The sequence below is a fragment of the Hyposmocoma kahamanoa genome, unplaced genomic scaffold (assembly GCF_003589595.1).
Source record: "Hyposmocoma kahamanoa isolate Upper Pololo Valley unplaced genomic scaffold, ASM358959v1 88100, whole genome shotgun sequence".
NCBI lineage: Eukaryota > Metazoa > Arthropoda > Insecta > Lepidoptera > Cosmopterigidae > Hyposmocoma > Hyposmocoma kahamanoa.
Window position 1 is genome coordinate 1 of NW_020654472.1, and position 12627 is coordinate 12627.

A 12627-nucleotide genomic window follows, 5' to 3' on the forward strand; every position below is an offset into this window, starting at 1 on the left:
AATGATGCAAACTGTTACCCCTTAAAGGATTCAGGTCGACTTAACCTGTAACCCTGTATATCTCAATAATTACTACAGTTGTCCAAAATCACAGCCTGACACCTACAGGCGCACGACCTTTTCCAGTCATTTGATATCATAAAAAAAAAGAAAAAATCTTAAATGAAACAATACATTAAAACCAAGACTTGTATTATTCAATATGAACATTCCATAAAATCAACTTTCATTACAAATTACAAAATAATAACGGTATTGAGTCTAAACAATTTACACAATATGTACAAAAATAAAACCTTGTTGCATAAAACTAGAAACACTTAATGAAGTCCATTTGCTTTGCTATGTATGTAATTGTCTTTTAAACTGTCACTGTTAGGCAAAATGTAGCATTTGCATCTTCGCAGCGTGGTGGCAGGTAATCTTCAACCTCCAGGTATATGTGCGTTGAGAACATCGGCAACTTTTCTTCAACTGGACAACTTAATTTGGAATAGTATATTAGCTATATGCCGCATCTATAAAGCAGATCAAACTAATGTGACAATAATGTGAGCCAGGAACGAATCTGCTAACTGATGGAACCCTGCGACGTAAATGGCCTTTCGACACTGCGGTTGCTACATCACCACGCAACAATATTTTACGAAAACAGGAACATCACGCAGATGATGTTATATAGCAAGTACAGCTTGTAGGCTGGCCTTGCAATCAATTTGAGTTTGATCGCTACCAGTGTAAATAACTGGCACCTGTTGCAAGAACTCAAACGTCTTATCCGAAGAGTCGAAGGCCAACTCGCGGGTGATGTAGTCCACAGGAACGCTCTGTCTGTATCTGCACATATAAATTTAATATTAATAAAACACAACCAGCACTGGCTGGTGGTAACTCACCTGAAAAATATGATTAGCAAAAAATACAACAATAATTTGTAACACGCTCTTGAACTATGCAATTTTCATTGTGGACGAACACTTATCCACATTAATAATCAATCCTTAAACAATTTGTCTATTTTGTAAAAATAATAACATTTCTTTGACAGACCTCATCTAGAATCGTGTTAGCTTACCTGTGACGATCATTAGTTGAACAGTTTCATACATGCAATAATGGGTAGGACTTAGGTAATGAGTAATTAGTTCGCATAGCAACCTATCTACCTATTGACAAGAATTAATAGATATTATGTTGGTTCTATTGATCATCAAATTAAAGTAGAGATATTGAAGAAATCCCCATGTACTTTATTACCATAAAGTTGCTTAGGCAGATGAGTGCCTTTCAATTCAAAAACACTATTGAATGGCATAATAAATAGGACAGATATGAAATGAATGCTGAAATTTGATCAGTAGCACCAAAGTAATAAGCAATGGGAGAATAAGGACGTACGATTTTATTATATATTTGAGGTATTTTCTGCGCTCCCTCTCGACAAACCAGTCCATCAAATAGCCGGCCATGAGGGGAGCAGTCTTGTACAGCAGGAAAAACTTGTGTAAGTTTCCTGTTGCCCAAGCACACCTTGTTTGAAGTGCATGCTTTATGCACTCATTTTCCCTATCTTCCTTAGAAAGAAACTGGAATATAGTTGTTAAATCTGAAAACAAAAGTATCAAATTAATACTACACACGAAAACTACAGTGATCTAATGGTGGGCCGAAAAAGTATCACAATATTATTTTGTAAACGAAATTTCGCCCATATGTATTTATTTTTACTATCAACTCGAATACTACTCAATTGACGTAAAACGTTTGTGAGATAAAAGCCTGTGACAAAACAGGTGGATAACTGAGTGCTCTCACAAATTGTTTGACCTCTTGAAGTAGGAAAATAATATTTTTTTTACCTTTTTCTCAGGAGATTAATTACAATATTCTTATCATTTAGTTCTAGAACCTATAAAAAAAATGTAATAGAAAAGCTTAAAATCAATTAAGTTTTATTTCTAAATTAAGTTGAAAAACTTTATTTATACAATGTGTTAATTTGAATTCTCGCCATATTACAGAGGTCATTATAAATCCGAAACTGAACCCAAATCACTAAAAAAAATGAATAACTAATAAATTATTAGGAAGTTTCCTAACAATGCTTGATCCAAAGGTCATTGACTTGCATGGCAATTGCTACGGGAAGCATCTTGAACAATGACCTTAAGCGCACAGAAATGCAAATGCATGGGTCTATTTGGTGATGGGGTGCTGGTAGCGGCGATTGGTAGATCACTCGACCATGCCTCCCGTATTGCGTCTACGTGCCGCTGACATCCCAAATAAATTTTATAGTCTCTCACGAAATGCCACGTGATTTAGTATGTAAACAAGAGTTAGTGCAAAAAAGAATCGCTACCAGGTTCACCAGAACCTGTATTACCATCAAGTGCAAGTGCGTACCTATTCTTATGTGAAACGTTTACTTTACGCAGAGGAGATTACGAGAGTCGAAGAATTGCGCAACAATCGTCTCTGCTTTCAAAGTTGTGAAGTCAAATGTGCTAAGCTGAAACGGAACTCACGTGCGAATCTCTGCAGCTGCGGAGCAAGGTACTTCTAGCAATACTTTCATGTAACCTAAAGTTGGTAAGTACCAAATCTTAGTTACAAAAAGTTCCAAAGTGCCAAAAAATTTTTTTCAGTCAACTTTTCTAATTAAAGTAAATAATTAGTAAATTATAACAATACCTGTACATAATTATAATTTAAAAAATAGGTAAAGCGATCGAGCAAGATTACGTATCGGTATTACGAAGCGGGTGGAATGCAAAACTGAGAAAGCTAAGAGAGAAACCTCGAAGGCTCTTCAATAGAGCCAAAAGTAACAAAGGAATGGGAGACCTACAGGAAGGCCCTACCTAACTATCTAACTATAACAAGGAGATAAGGAAGGCCAAGCGAGTATCGTGGAGGCGGTTCTGTGAGGAGATCACTAGTGCTCCTCAAGGTGCACGTCTACATAGACTGCTCGCTAAACCCAATTCCCATCAACCAGGACTGTTAAAGAAGCCTGATGGGACGTTCTCGACTTCTACGATAGAAACCCTTGAGCTTTTAATGTCAACCCACTTCCCGGGGGCCTTGTGTGACACGCCCACTACTCCAGCAACGAAGCTACATTCACCTCGCAATGAAGACTGGAACAGAGCCGCCAACATAATAAGACCCCGACAAGTGGCTTGGGCCATAAGCTCGTTTAAATCGTATAAATCCCCTGGTGAGGACAGTATTACTCCCATCTTACTGCAGCAAGGCATAAGTGTACTCTTGCCATACCTGGTCAATATACTACAATATATACAGAACCAGTCTTGCTTGTGGACACATACCGATGCAATGGACAACGTGTAAAGTTGTATTTATACCGAAGGCAGGCAGAAACGACTACTCTCTTGCTAAGTCCTTTAGACCCATCTGCCTAACCTCATTTTTGCTTAAGGCAATGGAGAAGGTACTTGACAATCACATTAGGGCTTCGTCCTTAATATATAGTCCTATCCATCACACTCAACACGCCTATCAGAGTGGAAAGTCCACAGAGACAGCTTTGACCACCTTGTGGACAGGGTTGAAAGAGCGTTTGAGGATAAACAAATGGCACTGTGTGCCTTTCCAGACATTGAGGGTGCTTTTGACAATACACCCTCAATGTCTAGATCCCACCCATCCATACTCTGGTGAAGGGCCTAACCTACAAGGTGTAGACACTTCAACCACGAGGTGACTACAGAACATGCTTTTAAGCCGCAGGGCCAGTATCTCGTTACATGGGGACCGGCTTGCGGCCTCCACAGTAAGGTATTGCCCGCAAGGTGGGGTAATTTCTCCTCTCCTGTGGACGCTTGCTGTGTTGGCTGAACTGAATCAATATTCAGTTCAGCCAACCTATACAGGTTCCGGATATCCGCATATCCTTGAGCGTCAATACGCTCGGGGATATGCGGATGACCTGGTGATCACAGTTCGAGGGCACTGCCAAAGTACTATATCATCACTAAGGAGCACTTGACACTGTTTCCGCGTGGTGTCAAGATAACGAATTATCAATCAATGCGGAAAAGACAACCATTGTTCACTTCACCAGGAGACGGAAACTAGACAAACTAGTGGAACCAGATCTTGGTGGCAGGGCTGTGGGCTTTTCCGCAGAAGTCAAATATCTAGGGATAACTCTAGATCAAACCCTAAGGTGGAACCACCATATAGCTAACACGATCAACAAGGCCAAGATGGCCTTAGGTATCTGTAGCCGTGACACGTTGGGTCACGTGTGACGTGACAGCGTTGGGGTCTAAAACCAAAGATGACACTCTGGTTATATAAGGCAATTGTGAGGCCCATAGTGACTTACGACTCTGTTGCTTGGAGTGCTAAAGTCAGCCAAACAACCACAATTGTCACATTGGGCAGTCTACAGCGCATCGCGTGCCTGCTAGCAACGGGAGCCATGTCCACCACACTTGAGGCAGCCCTAAATGCATTGCTGAACCTGACTCCTCTGCATTTATTCATACAGGGAGGCCAGTACCAGCATGTAAAGGCTTACCACTAGGTTAAGAAGCAGATGGCTCTCCCAGACATTGAGGACAGCCCAAGACTCAATTCTGGAACACTCTGTTCTGGGAATGACTTCTGATGTCATGCTTCCCAAACAAAAATCTTTCAGGCCGAAGTGTACGAAATCATTACTTATGCGGATTTGAACCTGAAGAGAAACTACGTTGACAAGCATTTTTACGGAAACTCAGATAGTCAAGCGGCTCTACATGCACTAGCCTCATTCACCCAAACATCGAGGATTGTAGGGAACTGTGGAAATATACTGAACACTCTCGGGGAAAGTAATACAGTGGTACTGCGCTGGGTTCCAGGCCACTCTGACATCGAGGGTAAAGAGTCAGCGGATGAACTGGCAAAGGCTGGTGCTAGGGACACCTTTATTGGACCCGAACCCTTCATAGGGATAGCATACAGCCTGGCAAAGCTCACTCTGCTAAATGAGAGCACACACCACTCCCGAGAAGTGTGGTTACAGAACAAGGGTCTTGAGCATTCAAAAGCTTTATAACTTAACTTTAACTTTATAACTGCCTCTGTGGCCGAACGGTTACCATGCCGGAATGCCACGCAGAGATCCCAGGTTCGATTCCGGGAATCGAACCTGGGATCTCTGCGGGAGAAATATTTGTATGGCCTACATTTATTTCTCTCGTGAGTTTGGGTGTAATTTGTGGTTGTCTATGTGTGTGTGTCCATGGCACCCGCGACACAGGGTTTCCCTAGTGCGGGGCTATGTTGAGTGTGTGCGTTATTATTATTATTACTAATTTCTTAAATATGGCGAGGATGCAAATTATGATTTGCATGGGATATGTCCCATACCCTCCCATCATACCCAAAATATTATCACACATTAGGAGAATAAAAAATTGGCTGGACAGAGCAGCCAAAGCGGAGATATGCTAACAGCCGAAGTTTAATAATAGTTGAAAACCAAACAGGAACAACAGTGAGCCACCTTATGACCACTTCCATTAAGCCTGATTAAATAAAGACAAAAATATAAGGAGGCTTGAGAACAAGTTATTTTGACCAAATCAAAAGGTGGAGGCCATGTTGTATAAGATCAAAAAAAAAATCCTTGCAGTCAACTATACCGCATTTACTACATCAATAAGAGCCCATCTCTTAACGAACAATGGCCAAGTTCCAGATAGTCCTGGACCAGCTACAAAAAAATTAACGACCATCAATCGCAGTCACAGAGTTTTAGTGGTCAAAATATATTTTTGCAATTTTGAAATATGGCCGACATTAAAGAGTTATTTGAATTTTTTAAAACAAAGTCACTTCGGAGGGCAAAGCCCGAAGCGTCCGCACGCCACCTTACGTATTAGTACACCAAGGCTCTATTCTCACAATTACTCAAAATGTACGGCACACTTCCCGATGTAGTGGAAATGTGAGATACCTTTGTTTATCTGTTAGACTCCTTTTTCTAACGAAGATATGACAAATAGAAGTATTTAAGGAAAAAATGCCAGACAATGACACCAAATTTCTGGTCTCAAATTAGGGAATTTCCTGTACTATGAATATCAAAATAACGATAACTTTGGGGGCAATACCCAGAATACACAGACCAGAACCAGTTTAGAAATGTTCGTTTTTTTTCAATTTCCCAAAATTGGCCCAAACGAACCCGGAACCTCCTCGTCAAGCGCCCATAGTACTAACCGCTGTGCCACCAAACAGCATAAGCGCACCCCGTAATCTAAACCCGACTACGCGCAGCAGCCTGAGCCCAACCCCATCGTAGGTGGGGTAGAAGCACAGGACAGTGCACTGTACTCTATACTGCACTGTATACTATTATATATCTGCATGCAATTTTACAAGTAAACATATGGCAAAATTTCTGTCTCAAAACACATCATTATAGATCGACAGTATCGAGCAAATATATAGGCACCTTAGCTTGTTATTTTGAGAGCTCTGTTTTGTACACCTTCCAGACGTTTAGAATGAAACTTGTAAAAAGGTGACGACACATGTATACTCAAGAGTACTTCTAATTATGGCATAAAAAATCTAATAAGGGTCTTGGGGTTTTTAAAATCTTTAGTACATCTGGTGACAAATCCTAACATTTTGCAAGTCTTTAATACTAGAAAGTCGTAATGGTTCCAAAAAGTAAGTAAGCTTCTCCTCAAAGTACACGCCCAAGTCTCTAGCAGCCGACTTTCTCTGGAGTGATGCACCCTCGATTACGTTCAAAATTACTTTGTGTCGCTTGTTAGTAAATGGACCACTATAAAGCAATTATCGACGTGTAGGTTTAGTAGCAGTAGAGCTCCTTGTGAAAGAGTCCAGGGAGGTACTGCCACTTTACCTATCTCTGCCGGCAAGCAGTAATGTCAGCATTACTGTGTTCCGGTTTTGAAGAGTAAGGGAGCTAGTGAAATTACAGGCACATGGGACTTGTCAACTTATGTCTCAGGGTGACAGGCGCAATGGCAGTGCGACTCAGATCTTTGCGATATAAAGCTCTGAGTGGCACTGCAACTGTTACGGACCGGCGTGCAGCTTACTGCACGATTTGTTCATCCCGTCACTTGATATTATAAAAAAGGTACCATTCCACAACCATAGTAGCATCCCACTGCAAGAAAAAAAGGGTACTAACATTCTTTACCTTGGTAAACATTTGAAGATCATCGGCATACAGGAGACAAGGGTAGGTAACTTAGTGAACCAAGACATTTATAATTATTATGAAAAATAATGGTCCCAAATTAGAGACCTGGGGGACCCCGAATTTCATTTGAATAGCACTAGATTTGAAACCCTTGACAGCAACCAGCTGACTGCGATTCATCAAATATAATCTCACCCATCTACCATGAACTCAATATCATGCTACACTAGGTATTTACAAGTATATACAAGTGAAGAGTAATTAATTTGGGTTAATGTTTGTTCAACATTAATTAAGACAAGTAATTATTAGTTTGTGATATACAATAGATTTGGCATTAGTGTGATAAATCAATATCATTAATTCTCCAAAGTTTCTTCTATTCTCGTATTTGGAATAAAGTTAAAATAAAGTTAAGATAAAGTTTCTTAATGTGTTTGAATGTATAGTTAATAAGATAATAATAAATAATAATTTTAAGTGTATTAAAAAACGAAACATGGGTCAAAAAGTTTTGGCCAAAAGATGCATCACTGAAATATTGAAGGCTATCGGCGCAAAAGTGGTGTCACCATCATAATTTTTTTCCTACCATTATATGATATTGCAGAAAAAAATTGAACGTGGGTTACACCAGTTTTAAGCTGATAGCCTTATATTTATAGTAAAAATAGATCACTCTACTTACCTAAAGTATTTTTTGTGAAAATGTAGTACAATATCCTGTAAGCTGTAAACTCTGGAGCATTAGGTCTACTGTCTGGTAACTCTGAATATAGCATTTTGAGTTGTGTCTGACACTGATTGAATTCCTCATGGTCACCTTTCTCTAGAGCTATCCGAGCATGAGTTTCATACACTTCCACTGTAAAACCATCCCGAACACCTTGTACCTATAAATAATTTTGTTAAAGACATAAAAAGCACATCATAATACCAAAACATAATAAATAAATAGCACAGTCACTTACTGTTAAATCTTGCCTAATTGATTTCAGTTGATCACATGCATATCTATAATCTTGTTTCTCAATCCATCTTTCTTTTACATTTTTAAGGGAGTTCCTCAGAATATTTACAGGCCTAACTTCACAAGCCTCAGGTGCCCTGGTCAACCTGAGGAAAGACTTCTCTATATCCATACATGTTCCCACAATGTGCATATTGTTCAACTCATAATCTCCTTCATTATCTTCTATGATTGGTCTCCTTGCGGTCAGCTCTGGTCTCTTGAATCCAGCCTGTAAAGAACTAGCTATGGTGGGAACATTCGCATTTCCAAATCGTTCAGCTCTCTTTTGTAACCTTTCTGCATTTCCTTGTACATCATCAATAACAAATTGATTGTATTGTGCCTTCTTCTTATTTTTAGTGTATTTTTCAGGTTTCTTATGGTCAAGTGATAACCTATCTTTGACTTTCTGACGCCCTTTGCTCTTGAAGTTTCTTTTATCTTCAACCTCATCGCTTGATGTGGAAGAAGGACTGTAAAAGAGGACAAATTATTTATTAACTGATGATATAAACTGTGGAACTAAAGTATAATTTTACAATTTCAATCAAAAATCAAAAATCATTACTCATGAAAACAATTTACATAACAGAACTCACCTATGCCTTTTTCTTGGCGGACTTCTAGATCTGGACCTTGAATGTGGACGGCGCCTTCTCTGAGGACTTCTATGATTAAAATTACTTCTATGATTAGCTAAACTATTCTTTTTAGAATCTGCGTGACTTTCAGGTTTCTGGTACAAAGATAATGTACCATGAACTGGTTTCACAGCCAACGAATTCCTTTCACTATGAACACTGGGAATTGGCTCTTCATCCCAATTCCTAGTCCATATTTCATCTTTGTTAGCTGCTGCCGTAATACGTCCCTTTAAACATATGTCAATTTGATCACGATCAAAAGTTGTTTTGCATTTTTCATAACACCTTTTGATGTATCTTTCTAAACTCTCTGGCCATGTTCCAGCTGAACTTGATATAGAAGAGGATTTTAAAAGATTTGTAGAAATATCATTGCATGAAATTTCAGATGCATGTTCCACCTCCATATCTTTGGGAGAAACATGCTCTTCTTGCGGCTCATCTTCAGGAGGTTCTGGGATATCCTCAGCAGCCAATGGTGGAGGTAGAGGGACATCGAGTGGGGGCGGAGGGGGTGGTTTAGGAATGTCTGGGGGTGGGCACGGGGGTAACGGCGGTGGGTGATCGGGCAAAGGGGGTAATGAATCGTCAGAACTTTCGTCGGGCTTATTATTAAGCTTCTTGCGTTTTTTCTTAGACACAGTGTTGCTAGACAAAAGGGGGTTTTCATTTAAGGGAATAGGAGCAGTTTTTCTGTGCGGATTCAGATTAAACCTGATAGGGGATTGGTTAAAAAATGGTCGACTTGTGTCAAGAGGAGACATTCCTAACAATGGAGCTGGTGGTGGAGGCGGTCTCACGAATTGTTGATGGCCAAAGTCGGCTTTCGCCTCTAAAGCGTGGTGAAACTGATGAACGTTGCTAAATCCTGTGTTTTTACCCATTTGGTTGAAGTATTGATTATAGTAAGGAGGGAATATGCCACCGTGATATCCGTTATATGGAGGATATGCGCCATAAATCCACGGATTGTGGTTGGGAGGCATACCACTCATTGTTTGTATGGGTGGTTCTTTAGAACCGCTGTTATCTGCCATTTTAACGGTAGGTATAGATTTTGTTGAGTTGTGAGAGCTCCAAATTGTGGCCAAACTGTTAACTTAACACAAAATGGCGACCCTTATCTTCCACCAATTAAATAGGTACCAAAGAAATTCAAACCGATTATGATCTTCCCCGTCGACCGATGATTATTCACTAAAAGTGATGATATTCTAAACAAGATCACTTTTCACACTGCACAGAAACAACATTATACTCACTAACTTTGTTCGTACCGAGAAAGATGAAATCATACGTTAAAATGCGCAGCCATTTTGTTTTCTCATTCTCACACCAAAGTGAATGACGTTGAAAGTTGAAACGACGACGTCACCAACATCGTTGCCAATGCCAATTGTTCAAAATCCCCAAAAATCACGGTTAAAATCCCCAAATTTGGGGAGAGCAAAGATCATATTCCCCACAAATTCCCCACATCTCGAGTTTTCATTATTTATTAGAAATACATCGCTTAAAAATATAATAAAGAATTAAGAAACTCAAAATGTAACCATCTATTACGTTTGCTGTGAATGTAAACAAATGTAAAATGTAAAACTAATTATAAAATTAGATGACCTTAAATCGTTTATTTATTTTAATTACATTAACATTAATCAGTCTTTGAAAAAAAATCATTTTTCTTTGCAAAATTAAGTAAACTTACAAAACTAAGTAAATTGATTATTTGTTGTGCATTTGGTAGCATTATGTTAATGTTAGAAATAATCAATGAGTTTCGACCTATATTTAATATTTGAAGTTGACGAGTGGTAAATTGTGGTGTGGAAGTACTAACTGCTCGGCTTTGTTTATCAATAGTTGATTTCCTTTTGCTTCATACCGGGGACGAGCCTAAGCGGGAGAAAGAATCGCGAACTCAACACGCACCGGCTAGGTATTTTACAATTCAGAACCAAGTGCTCTAATAATAATTCTATTTAAACTGCTTTGTTAATAATACGAGGGATGTGTAATGTTGAAAAACACGTCGATATAGTTCATCACAGTATTTCTAACAGTAACGATCAAACTAGCGATGCATCAATAATTGATAGATTAAACAAAATGATAAAATGTCAGAATCCCCACATAGCGCCAATCCCCACAAAATCCCCAGTCTAGTTGAAATTTCCTGCAATTTTGGGAATTCCCCACTAATTGTCAATGCTGGTCACTAAACAGTAAAGAGACATCACGTTTTTCTTTCATTCATCCATTTCCGTTTCTCAGATTATTTTTAAATATTTTATTACTTTACTTTCTGCATATTTGCGAAACTACTGAATGTTAAATAATTATATTAAATCACGTAACAAGTATTGAATGGCAATAAATATCATTAAATTATGGAAAATAACTGAAATCACTGCTTTTCCAGAACAGTGGCTCATTTCAAAATTGACCTTTTTTTTTTAAAGTAAAATTAGCGTTTAATAGAATAGGTTATTCCGATTACTTTATGCGTAAAACGAAATATTTTACCCATAGAGATTTACGCGTCGTATTCCAGAACTGTACTCAATCCTCAAGTCAGGATTTGAGCAGACTTAAGTATGATTTCAAGCACTGGAAATACGACCCTAACGTATATAAATGGCAAGGACTTGAGTATGATTTCTAGTGCTTTGAATCATACTCAAGTCCTGACTTGAGCATTGAGTAGAGTTCTAGAATACGACCCTACACCATAAAATTAATAAATCGAATCGACTAATGTGTATCTCGCGTCAATGCGAATGCACCCACCGTGTATTCAAATCGATTTCTTTTATTTTAAGATTTGCGTGTTGTTTTGGAGTAATTGTTCATAGTTTGTTTCGCTGCAGTTCATTTTATGCTTTGTTGGTGACTTTTCATATGGTTGTTGTTGATTTTTTTATGTTGCGTTGTTTATTGGTAACATAATAATTGAATACTTTCTGTTTTATTTAGTATTTGCTCTTAAATTATTTTCTAAAAAACCAATCCGGTACTGTCGTTGTTACAAATTATCTTGCTAAGATATATAAATCGATTTTTTCATTCAATTTCACATCACTACATCTTTAGAAACTTCAAAACTCAAATGTCACTTCAATGAAAGATATTTTTTTATGGAAACTGTATGGTAAAACCTTTGCCTACCCAAATAAATAGGCGAAAATAAAAAACAAACGTTACCAGAATCATGCATGTGTGTGTATTAAGGATTAAGGTATTAGGACTGTAGTACCAGTGGTGCCAGATTAGGCGATTTTTCGCCACTTAGGCTGCTTCGAGGGGTCCTGGCGGCGACTAAAAAAGTCATCGACGACTTGGCGATATTTAGGCTATATTTGAAATAGGAAAAGGCGATTTTAGGCTACTTAATAAAATGTCTGGGGAATTACAAACTTAATTGTAGGTTTTGTGGGGAATGGAGTTGTAAAACAACTCATTTGAGGGTTTGAGAAGTTCTACGTGTGGGGAATTGGGAAAATAATATATTCCCCAATCTCCAGCAGCAAGTAGAATTATACAATTATTTTCCTTGATTTTTAGGGATTTTATGGCTTGGGCGGCTACTTAACACATATAAATTGGAGAATTAACTTCGCAAAAGTCTGGCAACACTGGTAGGTACCTATGTGAAATGAACTAAACTATCGTAGTGATTACATCAATTAAAGTGGTGAATCCAATAATCTATGGATTACATTCTTTATGTGAACTTACAATCAGTGTTTGATAGTCAGTTTGTGAAT

The 12627-nt window shown here is 38.5% G+C and overlaps 1 protein-coding gene across 1 annotated transcript; it reads right to left on the minus strand.

Annotated features, from left to right (window-relative positions):
- Positions 1-185: 185 nt before the first annotated feature.
- On the minus strand, positions 186-10174 carry LOC113236083 (leukocyte receptor cluster member 8 homolog). Its single transcript, XM_026472069.1, has 5 exons — positions 8816-10174; positions 8176-8689; positions 7893-8097; positions 1399-1606; positions 186-837 (listed from the first exon to the last, which is right to left on the minus strand). Exons 1-5 carry the CDS (start codon positions 9895-9897, stop codon positions 675-677), a joined length of 2172 nt encoding a protein of 723 aa, XP_026327854.1. The 5' UTR covers positions 9898-10174; the 3' UTR covers positions 186-674.
- Positions 10175-12627: the final 2453 nt, after the last annotated feature.